Below are 17,828 nucleotides of genomic sequence, written 5' to 3'. Positions count from 1 at the left end.
GGGGGGAATGAAAATTTTGAAAGATATGGGATGGGCCTCGGAAGGCTACCTACGTATCTCACGGGGAGAATTCAGTCCCTACGTAATTGGGATACAGAAGAAATACTTATTCAGTCATTCATCTTGGGGATTATAAGGAAATTCAAAAGATAACCACGAAGCTCATAAAGATAAACGCGACCCATCTTAATCGCTCTTCTTCTTGTTGTAGAATCAGCCACGCGGAACAGACTCGACTTGAATCTATGCTGATGAGATATTCCACGTCGTGGCGGAAGGCAAGATAGTTTTCAATGTTGTGGTATGTGTGTGATAAGGGCAATGTTTTTGAACTTCGAACCAAAGGGAATACAACACGTCCACGTCCTTGTATAAAGGGTTGAATACTCTATTTCGAAGCAATTCTAAATAGACCTCCAATATCATTTCTTGAAATACGTGAATGAGCAAGATAGAATATAGTCCTCTCAATTACTGGTATGTCAAGCTGCGGTTCATCACGTGCATTGATGACACCGTCACCCCAACTGTTCGTAGTACTGTCCATATCGAGCAAAAGACAGACCATATTCTTAAATTTTATGCACTCCTCTATCATGTGCCCTTTCTGGTTAGGATGACACTCACAAGTTTTGCGGAGATCCCCTGATCCCACTTGGGAAAATGCTCTTTCGATGGGCCTCAACATACGCCTGGCCCGATAATACTCTAAAATGAGGGCGCACGAGATGGCTTCCATCCTCGTTTGGCGTTCTTGTGGATATGCTTCGAGAGTGATTTTCCTATCCCTTTCTACCAAACGTCCTTCAAGAGAAGGTTTGTGGCAAGCGATTCCTCATAACTTTCTTCAATGTTCTCCACCTCGGGGGTCCTGGAGATAGTATGTAATATAGGCGCTTTCCGCGCTGCTTCCGTATGTCAATCATCTCTCCTTTGGTTGGTTAAGTCTGGATACTCTTTCCTTTGTCCATAGCTATGATCTCACCTTTCTTGAGATGGTAGAGTAGTGTTTTAGGATTTGGTGATAGGATTTTTCTTTTGGTTGAGAAACTCAAGACTCGAAAAATTTGGTCGGACTCAATATGGTACGTAAATTATTTGTTAACTCGCAATTATCCAGCAACTAACTTTATTTTTGGCTAAAGTGTCTAACTTAATTTTTCTAGATGACAAATTTACTATCTAAGGGAAATTTTGACTTGCAATATTTTTTTTTAAGTCAATTAACAACGTCTTGTGGAGGTTAGAAGTTTTGGACACAAAAAACTGACGTCAAAATAACTAAACTCATAAGCAAATAGAGTAAAAATGGGAGAGGGACAGAGTTGGGTCCAAATTGGTTTCTGTCCACCTGGATTGGTATTCCCATTTCCGTTTTGGGCTTTTATCCCATTTCCAATTAGTACCTGTCCTAATCTAATCATACAATAATCAATAAATGAAAGACAATAAAAGCTTAATCCCAAAAGATAACAAAATACTATATAAAATGAACAAATTATGAGATTTTGGCCGCAAGACTCCTACTCTTCAATTAGCCTCATATTCTCCAATTTCGGGGAACTTGTGCGTCAATTGTAAGGCCGGAAGACTCGATGAAAGAGAATTGGGCCATAATGGCCTAGTAGGGAAATATGTAGATAAGGACCATAGGAGGCAGATACGCGCACATGCAAACAAAGGAGAAACAAGAAGTTAATATATCATTAAAATTAATGACAAGACAAAAACTTGATTTAATAGACATAATATAATTAAAGTATTTCATGCAGAATCATGTTGAGCATAAAAGCTTGGAGGGAGTATATAAAGGGAGTATTGATCATTTGGAACCGATCAAATTATGGCCACGTAGGCATACGATTAACAAGTAACGAAATAAAAAAAAGTATAGACTTGAGATAGATAATTCCAACCTTTCCAATATAAACGCTACTTAGTCGGTTGAACAGGGAAAAACTAGGTCAAGTTATACTATTGAACCCATGAATGGACACATTCAACATGAACACAAGACAAGGATGTTTTCGGAGATATGATCGATCAACATTTCTCAGACCCGACTTATCAATAACAAAAAAGGAACTAGTATTTCTTTGTCAGAATAACCAAATGAGATAACTTAGTTATTTAATTATTGAAGCAAGCATGTTAAATAGAAACTCGACCAAACATATATAACATGATATTTACTGGAAAAAGTCACTAGTTTAACAATGTTTACTACAATGTAAACTATGCCAAAACACATAAAATATCCAAAGTATGTTATTTCCAAATCAGACAAAGGTAAAGTAAAAAGAAATGTTAGTAAATTAAGGCATTATTACAGTAACATTAATGTGACTCATCAAATTCGAAATTGAAACCAAATAGACAGTATACTTGTTCAAACAAAACCACAGATTAGGCACAACTTGCTTATGGCCCTAAAAAAAGAAACAACAGTTTAACCCAAAATTAAATTATTATATTTTTTTGGCACAACGAGCCAACACAAACACCAAAAATCAAATGGCATGCTATTCCAAAAGGTAAGCAGATCGAAAAGCAAAAAATCTTGGTAGAAGGCGATCTGGGACACGGCAAAACAACAATAAAAAAAATAAAAATGCTAGATTTTGTTTAAGTTTAATTAGAAAAATCCCTAAAAGGAAAGTTAACCATCGACTTGACACAAATTGCGAGCCACGAGGATGGTCATTTTAAATGAACAAAATGGAATATAAGATACTAGTAATATACAACAAAATTTCATGTGATTAGCAAATACAGGTAAGAAAGGAGATTGGCATTCACGACTTCATATAAGGGAGAAAGGGAGGGATAAACATGCTTCAACATTAATCAGGACAACCATTTATATAACACGAGAATAGATCGAAACTTGCTTTATAAATAAGAGGAGATAAATATACTCTCAGCTACAATCTAGAAAATAGAAAACATCCGGTGATGAACGACGGCATAAATAGAGACAAATTCATAAGCATATAATAAAACACAACTCTAACAAATTGACTTATGCTCGCAAGAAAACCAAATGGACAGTGTCTTGAATAATTTCAATATTTTCCAAACACATGAGTAGGCATGCTTGTGATTTCAATCAAATTATAAGATAAGGCATCGAGGCAACTAATAAGATAGTGAGCCACTCTTGAAATAAGTATAATCAACCAAGAAAACTCATAAACAGGGTAAAAGCACATTTAACATGCGATAAGGTCATTCGGAGAACAAAAATAAAACACAAAAATTTTGAAAGACTATGATGAAGAGGAAATTCGGATTTGAAACAAACCATGTAATATCATAACTAAATAACAATTACTCCATGATTCAGTCAATCGTCAGAGTCGGAAAAAAGAAAGCAAGAGAAGACAGAGAGTCATTTACCTTTGGCAGGGCAGCGAACAGGGGTAGGAGACGAGCAGAGGGACTAAGTGAAGGACTCGAACAAAGCTTAAAATCCAACTAATTCCCCTAAAGTTTTTCTCTGTTCCTGAATGTTTGTGTATGTGAATGTCTACAGCCAATAGTTGTTATGTTTCCTTCAAATTTTATATAATTCCTCCTACTTTTCCGAGCTCCCTTTTTTCAAATTTTTGCTCTCTCTAAAAAAGGAAAAAAACTCTCTGTAAAAAGATCCTCCCGAAATTGTATCTAAACTCTTTGAAAAAAATTTCCCCACCCCGTAAGAACAAGAATATTTATAGGAGGGGTTTAGGGTTTTTGCAATTGGGGAAACCAAAGTCGGAATTCGGGGGCCCAAATCCAAATTCAAACCCTAAGAAACTTATCCCATTTTGAACAAACAAACTTTTGAAAATCTGAATCCTTTCTCCAAAAGGGAAGGAGCATGGACGAACGGATAAAAAATATTGTCCTTGGCAAGCGTCGTGGCTTGATCCCACGCTATCAAGGACAATTCGCGTGCCGTTCTAGCCTGCTGAAGTCGTATGAGTTTAAAACGACATGGGAGGAAAAGGCCAAAACCGCACAAGGATGCTTTCTGTTGCTTTCCCACGCGTAGTTCTGGTCGCTCTCCTTCATGCGATTCCGACGTTGCTTGAATATCGTTTCCAATATGCTTGCCAACCATTTTAGATGTCGTGTAGTCGCTTGCTATTACTGCCTTGTCGTGCGTGGAGAAGATGAAGGCGAGAGGACAAAGGGAATTTGGAATTGCTGCGTGTTGTCACGTTCTCTTAATTTCTCCTGTAAAGGGGAAAAAGGTTGGAGTCAGGTCAAAGAGTAACAGAAAATAGGCTAAGGTAAAAAAGGAATTGGATCTTGTGTTGGGACATTTAAGGGATGGCAGAAAATTTGGGTAATTAGATTGGGCTGTTGTTGGGGATAATTAATATGGAATTGAGCTCAAATTGATGGCATAAATTCTCTTCATTGACTTGAAGTGAATCCTAAACAAATGAAATAATTCACTAAACGAGTCAAACTAAAAATTAATTAACGAGCTTTCTTTAAAAATTCACGAGATAAAATAGTTAACTTGATTATAAACTAATGACCCCAAAATGTAAACTAACGATTCAGATAAAATCAACTTAATAAAGCATTAAACAAAATCAAAATCTTTTTGAGCCGACTTTTGAATATTTGTAAAATAAACTAGTTATATATACGGCTATATAAAAACGTCTATGCTATTTAAACTATAACAAGACAAACTAATAAATCTAACTATAAATTAAGGAGCCAAACTACAAGTTACTAAAACTAATTTAATAAAGTGTTAGAAATAACTAAAATCCTTTTTAAGACAAATTTTTGAATATTTCGTAAAGTAAACTAATTACACACAAAATTATAAAATATACATATTACTTAAAATTACTAAAAGTGACAAGTTTACTTAATATAACTCACGAATTTTGAATTTTCTTTAAAGTTTTTACAAAACTAATCATTTTAAAATTGTTTAGAATTAAGAAGCTAGTTAATTAATTATTTCGGAGGGGGGGGGGGTTAAAATTAGGTATCAACATCTGACCCTCATTTTACTTGGATAGATGCAAGAAATTCGAGGAAAATGAAATTGACTGAGCCAATTTTGACCAACCACAACTTCACCTTTCCGAAAAAATTTGATACGGAATTTAAGAATTATGGCCGAACCCAGAAGTGGGTTTCCTACATATCTCAGGTTATATGAGAATTCAGGTCACTTGTAGTTCACTACGCTTGATTTGAAGAACAATTGTATTTGTATCTTATGCTTCTTATACTTGTGTTCATGAAATTTTCTCAAAATTGGTATATAGCATAATTCTTAAATAAAATGTCCTTTTTAAGCATGTTTTTGCATGACTATCATACGTAGTACATTAAATATGCTAAACCATATTCTTCTATTTCCTACACAGTGTAGGTTCCGACTTTTGAGTTGATTCTCTCTAGTTCATATTGAGTTCTTCCAAGGTTAGTTGTATGTCCTTACGGATCCGAGTACAAGTACTTTTGATGTTTCATGTCTTTCACTGTAATAGACTCTTTTTAGACTTTCTATTGTAAGGACCGTGACCTTACTTTTGATTCAAAGATTGTTTCTGGATGCCTTGTGAGACTAGTACACTTCCGCTATTTTAAATGATTTTCAATTGTATAGACTTAAAGAAAAGTTTCAAATTCCGCACTATTTCTATTATCTTATGTGATGACATGCTATAACCCTTGTATGAGATTCTTTAGAGTCTTGTACACCGTGTCACGTTCGGGTGTGGGCTCGGATCGTAACATGTAGTGTCTTAATTACTCATTACTTTTTATGTATTACTCTGCACATTAAATTATGGTAACCATTTGTCCGTTGAAGAGTACATCGATATATTACATTTGAATGTTGGTACTTGGTAATATTGGTTGCCTTCTCATTATCTCATTCTTTATTCCTTCATTATACTTTTTAACCTATGTAACTTCTAAGATCATTATCTTCGATATTTACTACCTCGTTATCTTCCTATTCATTATTAGGAAGACTTTCTCAACTATAAATAGTGGTGATCTTCATTTGATTTGGGACACACAAGAAAAATAAAGAGAGGAAAGAGTTTTTATTAGTTCAAGAGAATGTTCTTTTTGTGGAACTTTGGACTCAACTCTTGTCTAGAGTTGTTGAGTTATACTTTGTGTAAAGGTTGTTGTATTTTGAAGGGAACAAGTCAAGAAGGACTACTGTCGGATCGATGAAAAATATTTGTTGCAGTAGCTGAATCTCCTTAAAGAGAGCGACATATTCGCGCCTCAATTTGAAGAGATTTTTATTTCTTTATTTTATTTTCAATTGTAATCTTGTAATTCTGTTATTTTGTAATTTTTCACTAACACTTCTATTTAACATTAATTATTTTAATCACTTTTTAATTTTTTTTTATGATTGTGTGAAGCAGAGACAAATTTATTATACTCAAGTTAAATTTATTGATCTCTAATTTTGTGTAAATGGCAGTATTTTTTTATTTCGTGCCTCAATCTGAAGATACTTTTATTTCTTCATTTTATTTTCAATTTTAATTTTGTAATTCTGTTATTTTATAATTTTTCACTAACACTTCTATTTGACATTAATTATTTTAATCACTTCTTTTTTATTTTTTTTTATGATTGTGCGAAGTGAAGACAAGTTTACCATACTCAAGTTAAAATTATTGATCAAGTTAAAATTATTGATCTCTAATTGTGTGCAAATGGTAGTATTTTTTTAAAATTTTCTCCAAATTTACAAATTTGACCAATTTATTCTCTTGAAGACATTTTATTTTATTTTTCATTTAAAAATAAACAATACAGACATATATAAAATGAGTAATGAATTTTGATACCCTAACCCGCCGGAAAACTCCGAACAACCCCCACTCCCAACACTCCGGTAGCAGCCCGCGGATAGCGAAATCAGGCAATAGCTTAATAGTTAAAAAAAATGGCTTCGTCCACCGGTCTCCGAGAATTGCAACGTGACCTAGAGAACAAAGCCAACGATCTTAGCAAACTTCAAAAAGGCAAAAATCTTCCTTCCTTAATTACCTTTTATCCTCTTGACTTGACTATATTTGTTGTATTTATAATTTATTTTGTTATCTTCTGTCAGATATATCAAAGAATCATCAAATCAGAAAGAAGTATACTATTCAACTTGGTGAAAACGAGCTTGTTCTCAAGGTATGAAGCTTACATTATTTTTTCAATACTTGAGATACATTATATTGAGTTGATTATCTAATGTAGGAATTGGATCTGTTGAATGAAGACGCCAATGTTTACAAGTTGATAGGACCAGTGCTTGTGAAGCAGGATATGGCAGAAGCTAATGCCAATGTCAAAAAGCGGATTGAGTACATTTCAGCTGAATTGTATGTAACATTATTTTTATTTAAGGTTTTTTAGTTATGCTCTAGTAGTTTCCTCTTGTTTGAGCAGAGTACATAATAAGGTTGTTGGTTGTTGAAATTAATAGGTTACTTTGAGATGCTAAGTAGATGAATAAAAAAGGGCCTATGGAAAATCCTTTTATTGAAGTTAAACGACTTATTGATATTACTAACTTATAACCTTCATCGGTTTGGTCCTGATATCCTGAAGAAGTATGCTGCTTATTTATCTAAATCGTTGTGCTTTAGTTAATAGTCGTCAATGTTGGTTTTATGTTCTGTTATATTGTTGGAGCCTGCTGCTGGACAAAGGTCCAGTAAGGAAATAGCAACAACGGAATTTGTTAAGCTGATGTGACACATTACTGGTACTTGCTCTAGTTTGCATATCATATCAGATCTTTTAATTTTGGAAGTAGAAGAAGTAGAAGAACAATTTTTTTCAAAAAATAGAATGAAAGTAGCCCACGTTTCAACAACATACACCGTGCAATTCCACAAGTGGGGTATGGGGAGGGTAGTTCACGCATATACCTTACCTTTACAAGGGAGAGAGATTATTCCCGATAGACCATTGGCTCAAGTAAAATCATTGCAAAGCAGTTTGAAAAAAAAGAAACACCGGGAGTGGAACCCTTTGGGGTGGCCCAGTGGTTTGGGCTTGGGACTTCCATGTCGGAGGTCTCAAGTTCGTAACCCATTCCCAGCGAAATCAAGGGGTTTGCCTTTTGGGTCGAGCTCGTCACACCGGGGCTTGCCTAGTGCAGGTTACCTCTCCTATGTGGTTTGCTAGATATTGCATAGGAGCAGGGTTTTTACCCTGTGCGAACCCAAAGGGTAGCGGCGGTGGGTTTCCCTTGTCATAAAAAAACAATGGGAGTTGAGAAGCCCAAGAAAAAATGCTAAAGAAAGTACAACAAGGCATACAAAAAAAGGAACATTCACTACTATGAAATAATTCAATACTCGAAGTGTCAGAAATAGTAAATTGTAACATATATGGAATAAAACTGATGTGCTATAAGGACCAAATTCAAATTCCATATGTTAGAGGTGCTGATGAATTGAATAATAGGGAATATTTGTACATTCGAGGAACCTCTTGTATTTGAAATCTTTTTGGTGAACCCTTGAGATTTTATCTGTATAGATGACTGTATGCCTTTTATAGAAAATCATGTTTGATGTAGATTCTACTTATGTACTTATTTTGTTCACTATACAGTCCCAGTAGCCAGCAGCTCTTTGTTCCTGCTAGAATTTCACTAGATATTTTCTTTGTTGAAAGTTCCATTTATCACAACTTAGAATCTCTTATTACTTTAGAAAATCAATTTTCTGAACACCTAATTAATTAGCAAAGAAAAAGATGGAAATCTGGTGTCTTATTTGTTGCATCTCCAGATAAGGAGACACGTGACACATATTCACGTCTTTTTTGATCTTATACCAAATCAGTCTAAGAATTTCTCGTCCATGCTTTGCTGGTGGTTTTTGAAGCTTGTAGATTAGCTCTTTTGGTGTTACTTGTATAGTAATGGGTGCCCCACAGAAAGAAGAGTGAAACAAAATTTGGGCACTTTTCTTGAGCAATTACTTGTTTACTATTTTCTTTTATCATAAGCAAAAGAAAAAAAACTATTTGCTTTTATCATGTATGCAGTATCCTCCGATTCATTATCATGTTTAGGGAAACAAATCAACTGATATTCTCCTACGTAGGCCTTATGATGATTGCTATAATCCTCACTTTGCCTAATGTTTGACTTCAAAAATAGGACTTCCCTTTATAAAGGTGGAAAATCAATACATTTCTTGCTTAAGGAAAGACGTTAATGGCTATACAGCATAAATCTATTTTATGTGTCCATGTCCTAGATTTTAGTTCTTTGACAAACCCCACTTTCACAAGCAATTGTGTCCAAGACTTGTACCAGGGCACACACGAAAGTTTAGTGGACATATTTCAGAAAGCAGAGAATAAACTGACTTGTAAACTCACTTTTCTGATAAAAGGCATGAGCTGAACATCGCTGTTTTTTGTTTGGTTTTCCAGGACTGACTATGTAGATTGTGAATTTGCTAGTGTACATAATTGTAACTGGTAACATGTATATAAATTTATAGTTGCACCATAAAAGTGCTATCAGTAATTACAAATTCCAACCAAACATAGGGCTACTGCTTCACTTGGATCCTTCATATCAACTAGTGTTTCAGGCTCCTCAGCATAGCTTCTTTACACCAAAAGTAAACCAAAAGAGTACAATTCATCTTGACTTTATGCACATAATTGTATTTGTCTTCAAAACTGTACAATGTTATCAGTAATTTGCTATGTGTATTTAGTAAATTTAATTTAGATTTAAGCAGAAGTTGGTAGTCGGTAATTTATAAAACATCTGATTTTTCTTTTGTGCTTCAGTAGTTCGTGTTACCGTTCTTTTATCATTTAACATATGCTCTCTTGTCATTCAACAGAAAGCGATTAGATAGTACTGTTCAAGACTTGGAAGACAAGCAGAACAGCAAAAAGGAAACGGTTGGTTTACTTCTCAACTTGTGTATTTTCTTATATTTCACATTGATCCCAGAGTAATATCCTTTAATATGACTACTAATTTGACGTTTCAACAAATATAATGAAACTGTGGTGATGATGAAATTTATCGTGATAGATGTTATTCGTTGTATGAGCACATCTGTTAGGTTGTTGGCAGTTGGACCTTTATGTGAGTAACTAGTCAAAGCAATGTTCTCTATAAGTACCTTAGATTTAGCAGGAAAATGAAGAAACGTGATTTGAAATGACATTTGTGTACAGGTATTTTTTTCCTTGGAGAGCATATATTCAAATAACGTTTTTTTTTTAGATTTTCAGTTCATTCAACTTATCAAGCTCTTCTATCATTCTCCTTTCTCCAAAATCAACGGGGAAAAATAGATGGTTGAAACTGTATGTTAGGACATATTCAGGTGGTTTCAGTCTATTTGGCTTTCTTTTTAGTTTTTCTTGCAAGCAGCCATTGAATCTTTCCACCGTATCTTGACTATCTTCCTTCACCTTTGTTTATTTAACTGTTGGTATGTAGCAATTTAAGACCTGTTAATATATGTCTGGCCCACCAATGAACTCCATTTACTTGATATCAATGTTTTTTCAGTCCTTGGCCTCTATTATTTCATCATTATCAAAATTTCCATAGCCAACGTGATTGAGTTTGCCGAACCCATAAATACACTTGTAGCTCCGTCCTGAAAACCTCATGCTGTCTTTGAGAACTGATAAAAGATTCTTTCTTTACTTTCTGCTTCAGTGTCCAATTAAACTAAGCAAATAGTACTGGTCATTTCTTGTATAGTGTCTGAAATATTTTTTTTATGATAAGGGAAATCCGCAGCCACTACCCTTTGGGTGCACACAGGGTAAACCCCCCATTCCTATGCAATAGCTCGCAAACCACATAGGAGAGGTAACCCACACTAGGCAAGCCTAGTGCGACGAGCTCGACCCAGAAGACAAACCCGTTGCTTTCTCTGGCAAGGGGTTTCGAACTTGAGACCTCCAACATGGAAGTCCCAAGCTCAAACCAATTTCTGTTGTTCATTAGTTGTTCTGTACTCGTTAATGTTAATTGTTATTAATATGTCTTTTTGGCGCCTTACCGAATCATGACAGTCATGAGTACTTTAGTCTGCAGATATTCAACATACTATTGGACTGCATCGAGGAGAGTATGGGATGGTGGTGAAATTTGGACGTATTTTAATAGGGAGTAGTAATACACTAGTACGACCACAAACTTGTGAGTGTTAATAGTGATCAATTAGTCCATTTAGCGCCTAAACTAATCATGACAGTTCATGAGTACTACAGTTTTCAGGTTTTCAACATACTATTGGATCGCGTCAAGGAGGAGGGTATGGGGCTGGTGTTGGAAATTGTACTTCTTTTCTTAAGGAGTAGCAATATACTAGTATGAGGTCACCAATGGTTGAATGTTTTTTAGTCTTGTTTTCTCTATTTTATTAGTAAAAGATTATATGCTTAGGGGTTGCAACAGTAGAATGACACCTAACTATCATAATCAACAGAATCATACCCAAGTGTGGCGTAAAATTCGATTAAATAGGTGAAGAACACGTCCAGGTTCAAATTGTAGCAGAAGTACAAAATACTATATGAGTTTTTCTCATCTGCTGAGATCTGTGGCAGAGTTGTTGACTATTTGTCTGGAAACAAGATAATCAAGGTGCTCGCTACCCTTGCTTAATAACAAATACGTAAGAAAACAGTAGGTGTCACCTACATTGCGCGGACTCTTCACTTTTGGTGCCGTATCCGTGTTGACATGACGTGGTTGTGGGTGTGAGATCCGTACCTGATCTGGTCAACCGGTTTTGGATACTTTGACCAATTTCAAGGGAGAAATTTTGGACAGATTCAATGATTTTTGTAACCAGAACAAAACCTTAGGTGGAATTGAAGAAAATGGAATACCTCGAATATATAAATTTCTATTGCTACTCTTTTTTTCCTTTTGTCTCCTTCCAAGATTCTCCTCGAGTTATCCACCTAATATCTCATAAGTTAGGTTTTATAACTATATTATTAGTCGAATCCCTGCACCTGTATCCACAATCCACACATGGATCCATGTCCCCAAATCTTAAAAATTAGGTCATAGTGGATCCAACCTCTAGATCCGCTCCCGTATCGAACACTTGCACCCGACTCTAAGCAACTTAGGATGTCACGGGCCTGATTTATAACCACAACGAACATGAATACAAGGGTCATCATGCAAAAAGTTGGTAAACCTAAATGATAAAACATAATTGTCCAATTTTCGGAGGTCTCTAGCATATCCTTAATGCTAAGTAATACACATTACCTTCCTCAAAAAATGATTTTTTTTTGCTATTGTCCACATTCTACTAGTAACTACCAACTATCATGTGCAACATATATTGTCTAAGGATTGTTCATATTATGTATTGTTTGATCATATTAAATATTGTTTGTAAGTGTGTATAATACTAATCATTAATACGAACAGGGACTATAGAGGTGTGACTAGTTGAATTGAATTGCATTTGATCAGTCTTAAATCATTTCATTTATAAAAGCAATGTTATTGCAATGGAATTGGAAATACACTCAATCTAAAAGGGAAGAAGTTTATGTTTGTGTAACAAAGTGTCGGAAGCTAAGATGATTGATACATGCAAGTACATAGGTGCCATTTATTGATTTATCAATAATGGGTTATTCCTTTAGCATTTTTGATAATTATTTTATTTTTTTTGTTAGCGGGTTTTCAGCCCTAATTGGTTATTGGTTTTTTCTTGGGTTAACCAATAACACGATAGTAAAATAAATAATTGTATTTATATCATTTTGCATATAAAGTACTTGACTTACAGTTTACTGTCCTACTTTTATTTCTGAATATCTCAAACTTTTGGTTATTCTACAATGTAAAAATGTTTATTTTTGAGCAAGATGCAATTTGTGAAATCATGTGCACGGTTTATTTGGTTTGTCACCTTATTTTAAGTGATTTCAATGATTTTTTGGATGTCCTGTCTTAACGGTTAAATCACTAACCTAATCGACAACGATCAGTTACCGATAAAATAATAACCGATAAGCCAACATCGTAATGGTTCTAGAACGATTTAACATCTCTACAAACCGATAACCTTAAAGTCAAACCGATAATCATCAAAACCAAACCAAATCAATCTATACGTAGCCCTAGGTAAGTGTTCATGGTTTGGTTTGGATCAGTTATTGGTTAAAACCAAAATCAAACCAATGTAGTTGGTTTTTAAATTTCTAAAACCAAACCAAATGAAAAAGTAATTACAGTTTGTTTCAACTTTTTTGATTTGAAAGTAATTAATTTTTTGAGGACGTACATATCTCGATAGACACAGACACCTAGTACATGAACAATCCACATGAAAGCTGTTGTGGGTTCAATTAAGCAATACTAGAGTTATTAGTGCGCGAAAAAATTTAGTCAATTAAGAGCAATACTAGAGTTACTAAAGTGTGACTATCTAATGTGAGGTCGGGTAGGTAAGGACTAAAGTAATGAATTTTGATGAACTTGAGTTTAGGGTTGTAATAGTTGGGCTAATTGGGCATGAAATGGTAAACTTAGAGGCTTGAGTTAATTAAAATTTAACTATTTATATTTTATATATGAGTAATATATTCATATTATAAAATTTATATATCTAATTTTTCGGTTCGGCTTGGTTATTTTGAGGTTTGTTTTTGGTAAAACCAAAACCAAAGCAACTAGTATCGGTTTTCAAAATTAAAAACCAGACCAGACCAAACCAAATATTGGTCTTTTAATTGGTTTGGTTCGGATTACGGTTCAATTTAGTTTTTTAAACATAACCATGAACAGCCCTAGGGGAAGGGGTGCTGCTTGAGGCTTGCAGTTAGAATTGGCCTAGCAGCTCTCTAGTTCTAGTATAAATTAGGTTTATAATGCTCGTCATCCTGTTTGGTTGGCAGTTAGATCTTAACGTGGGTAACTAGGGTTTATTGCTTTTGACTTATAAGCCAAAACCCATAAGTTAGGACTTGTAACTTGTGATTTTTGGCTTGTTTTTGTCTTTTTTGCTTAAAAACAAGTGCTTATAAGCATTTTTTTTTTATCTAAACATTTGAAAAGTAGTTAAAAGCTTTTTTGGCTAAAAAAACACTTAAAATAGGCCATTCCAAACAGGCTCTAATAAAGATGGTGATTTCTTAAAATACCTCAGTTTTAGCAGGAAAATGAAGAAAAAGTGATTAGAACTGACATCATTGGGTACAGCTTCTTTTTTTTTTTTCTTCCTTGGAGAGCATATATTCAAGTAACATTTTTTAGATTTTTAGTTCACCAAATTTGTCAAACTCTTCTATCATTCTCCTTTCGGCCTTTCTGCATTTCCCACAGGGAATGATAGGTGGTTGACACTGTATGTTAGGACAGATTCAGGTGGTTTCAGTCTATTTGGCTTTTTTTTTTAGTTTTTCTTTCAAGAGGCCATTTAATGCATTCCACCATGTTTTCCTTCCCCCCTTTTGTTTCTATTAAGTGTTGGTATGCAGCAATTAAAGATCTGTTAATACTTGTCTGGACTCACCAATGAGATCCATTTACTTGCTATCAATTTTTTTCAGTTCTTGGCCTCTTGTTATTTTCCTGATCATCGAATGAGTCGCCTTGTTACTAAGATACCAACTCTAGTCCCTTAGTTAGCTGAACTGTATAACTGTTTTCCAACTTATATCAAGTCGTTTAATGAGTCGCTATGTTACTAAGATACCAACTCTAGTCCCTCAAGGTGCTGACAGATTGATACAATAGTTGGAAAAATCAGTTTGTTGTTTTATCTTTTCTTCGTGCTAGAATCATTTATTGCCTTGTGTGGTGCAGTCGACTAGTAATATTTCTATGATGTGGATGTGTTAACCTGATTCATTTCATTGTTGATATACTTGTTATTTTTCAGATTATGAAGCTGCAACAAAAGATTCAGTCTCTCCAAGCGGGAAAAGGCAAGGCCTGATGCGCCTTAGGGACTAACATGGCACCACGGGCATGTTAGATCACATTTAAACAGGTCGTGTTGTCCCAGAAACTCGAAGTATTTTCCTTATTGTTCCGTTGGTTTTTGTAGATCAAAGGGTTACATGATTTATATGGTCTTTAGTCACGTGTGATATTATTTTATAACTTTATAACTAGCTGCAGCTTCTTTAATGGATGGTTGTTATCGTGGTTAAAATACTTTTCAAAATTTTGCAAATTCTGCCTATCATTTTAGTTGTTACATTGAGAGCATCTCTGAACTTGACATAATTTATTAATTTTGTCATCAACCTTAAAGATGCTTCTTTACTTGATTAATCAAATTTAGATACATAATCTGTTAACATAATGTAGTAAGTGGTTTTAAACTCGATTAGAAGCAGAAAATTCTTAATATAAAGTCGATAGAAGTATTGAAAGCATCCTCAAATTTGATGTATTCAAATTTAGTTAGTCATATAGAGATTTATTTTAAGATTGTCAATAATTTAAAGATAGAAATAGTAATTCAGCATCGACTTATTCTTCTATTGAGAACAAAGGGCTCATTTTGTTTCAATATTTTGATCGATCAGTGCGGCATGAAAGGGGTGAACTCCTCACCCTAACCTGCTAAAGCTTTTTATCTTTTGTTGTTTCCCGTATTCAGTATTTATAAGGAAGTTTGATTAAATCTGAATTCATAGTAAAAGGATTTCTAAAAACAACCAAGGTAATTATATATTTAGCAAAGTTCAACCCAAATCTTCACTCGCTAGAACTATCAATGAAAAAATGAATTTAAAGAATCAACTAAATTTGATTTTAATTTTTAAAAAAATTGGTTCAAATTAAATAATGAAAACTCCTTTTTAGTCCATAATATTAAAAAAATATTTTATCCTTCTTTTACTTTAAATTTAAAATTCTTACTTATTTCCCCCCCAATTAATACTAAATAAACGAATCAAATAAAGCGAGTACAAATATTTTTTTTGTACGTACACAATTAAAACGAATATACCGCTTTGACAAACGTATTATTTTATTCATTCATAATTATTTATCGTAATTTTTATTTTAGAGACAAATTATAAAAATTTTAAGTAACAATTTAAATTATATATTTTCTTATTATATTGACATGTAGAAAATTGTAATTTATAATACTTTTCATAAATTTTTGAATGTAAATTTTTTTATTTAAAATAACAAATTAATATACTTTAATTTATTTTAAAAAATAATTAAATTAAAGGGCGTACTATGCACGAACACTTGGCAGACTTTGCGTAATGGTGTAACGTGACAACTTTTAGAAGCTTACGGAGCATGCCACCTGTTTTCATTTTTTGACAGGATACATAAATATGCTAAATGAAAAAAAAAAGATAAAAAAAAAAAGAGGCTATCTATATGCATGTCATATGAGTGGACTTGACTAAGAAAAGGAAGTATAATGGCTAGTTTAACCAAAGGATACATATATTTCAAGACCTCTTGTCAAGAATGGTTTAGTTATATCAAAGCATTCTTTGTTGGTCAGGTAATTTCTATTTCTTACAATTAACTCTTTTCTTTTTAATTTCTTGAAAGATTTAAAAAAAATTGAACCAACCGAATGCATAAATACTTAATTTTGACAGTGTATATCTAGATATCTCAATTTATTTATATTATATTTCTATATAACATATATAAGTTTTTGATCTCATTTGATAAGTTGAAGTGTTTAATAGATAGCCGAAGATGTATTGAGAATGTGTCACACTACTAAAATTAAAGTATGTGTACTTATTGTTTTGGATAGGGGAAGAAGATGAGAGCAAAAAGTGAGGAGGAATTGACAGAGGCTGATATGGTGAAAGCAAAAATGGAGGTTGAGGCTACTGATGAAGCAGAAAACACCAAAAAACAACTTCACAAATCAAGTTGATTTTACTAATATGTTTCTTTTACATTGTCTAATAATATATATGTTTGATTAGGTCGATGGTTTTTTTTTAATTCTTGCTTTGGTATATTAAAAATATATAATATAATATGCATGATACAATTACCGCTCTAATGGATAATATTTTGAGAGGTTATGTGTTTTAACATTAAAATATTAAATTTGTATTTTAATGGATATAAATTGACTAGGCATTATGTTTTGACATAAATCTCTTTTTTTATTATTATGACTAGTACGCCAGTTATATTAATGCATAAAAAGATTCAAAAGAGTTAAAAGTGATATCACTTACAACCCATCTAGGAAAATTAGAAGGCTAAACAACTTTGCGTACTAATGAAATATAAATTTTTGCTAAATTATGTGCTACTAAGTTATAAGACCTTTGAATATGCTTTACATTGATCGTTGCAAAACACTTTATAAGGTTTCAAATGTCTTTACAAATAGTTTGTATCTCTCATGAGACTATAGTTTTTTATAGTTTCAAATCCTCAATATTTTTTGCATCTAATAAGATTTTCACCTTTGTTCAGCCCTTATCTCTAGCATTTTCCAGTGCTTCTTTGTAGTTTCATATCCACTATATTTTTCACATTTAATAAGATTTTCACGTTTGTCCAGCCGTTTATCTCTAGCATTTTCCAGTGCCAGATTACTATTGCTATCCAATGCCACCACATCGATGCTTGTCGTCGTCTTTTCCTTATGCACACTAACATCTGCAGATACAACAATATCATTTTATACCATAGTTATATTTTTATCATCATTACAAGCTGATATATCTAGAGGAAAATGAAGGAATCAAATTACTTTCATGTTCATGAAAATTAAAAAAAGCTTTGTTAACAATATTATTTGGATCAGAAATTTCTTCATTGAAACTTTTTGAAT

The 17,828-nt window shown here is 33.5% G+C and overlaps 2 protein-coding genes and 1 long non-coding RNA gene across 3 annotated transcripts; 2 read left to right on the top strand and 1 right to left on the bottom strand.

Moving 5' to 3' along the window:
• Positions 1-1,325: 1,325 nt before the first annotated feature.
• LOC104648654 (uncharacterized) lies at positions 1,326-4,279 on the bottom strand. Its single transcript, XR_742645.4, has 2 exons — positions 3,400-4,279; positions 1,326-1,621 (listed from the first exon to the last, which is right to left on the bottom strand). It is a non-coding gene; the product is annotated as an uncharacterized lncRNA (long non-coding RNA).
• Positions 4,280-6,706: 2,427 nt separating this feature from the next.
• Positions 6,707-15,191, top strand: LOC101265944 (prefoldin subunit 6). The gene is made up of 5 exons (XM_004244753.5): positions 6,707-7,022; positions 7,112-7,182; positions 7,249-7,373; positions 9,873-9,933; positions 14,916-15,191. The coding sequence occupies exons 1-5, from the start codon at positions 6,944-6,946 to the stop codon at positions 14,970-14,972; spliced, it is 393 nt and encodes a 130-aa protein (XP_004244801.1). The 5' UTR covers positions 6,707-6,943; the 3' UTR covers positions 14,973-15,191.
• A 1,158-nt stretch (positions 15,192-16,349) lies between these two features.
• On the top strand, positions 16,350-17,059 carry LOC101258285 (uncharacterized). The gene is made up of 2 exons (XM_004244796.5): positions 16,350-16,520; positions 16,785-17,059. Exons 1-2 carry the CDS (start codon positions 16,434-16,436, stop codon positions 16,908-16,910), a joined length of 213 nt encoding a protein of 70 aa, XP_004244844.1. The 5' UTR covers positions 16,350-16,433; the 3' UTR covers positions 16,911-17,059.
• Positions 17,060-17,828: the final 769 nt, after the last annotated feature.

The sequence above is a fragment of the Solanum lycopersicum genome, chromosome 8, assembly GCF_036512215.1.
Source record: "Solanum lycopersicum chromosome 8, SLM_r2.1".
Lineage (NCBI taxonomy): Eukaryota > Viridiplantae > Streptophyta > Magnoliopsida > Solanales > Solanaceae > Solanum > Solanum lycopersicum.
The sequence above is the reverse complement of the archived record's forward strand: the minus strand, read 5'-3'. Positions and strand labels throughout refer to the sequence as shown.

Coding starts and splice junctions, on each gene's coding strand:
- LOC101265944 (XM_004244753.5), top strand. CDS start 6,944: ATGGCTTCGTCCACCGGTCTCCGAGAATTGCAACGTGACCTAGAGAAC. Junction 7,183..7,248: donor AAAACGAGCTTGTTCTCAAG/GTATGAAGCTTA, acceptor TATCTAATGTAG/GAATTGGATCTGTTGAATGA. Junction 7,374..9,872: donor GAGTACATTTCAGCTGAATT/GTATGTAACATT, acceptor GTCATTCAACAG/AAAGCGATTAGATAGTACTG.
- LOC101258285 (XM_004244796.5), top strand. CDS start 16,434: ATGGCTAGTTTAACCAAAGGATACATATATTTCAAGACCTCTTGTCAA. Junction 16,521..16,784: donor AAGCATTCTTTGTTGGTCAG/GTAATTTCTATT, acceptor TGTTTTGGATAG/GGGAAGAAGATGAGAGCAAA.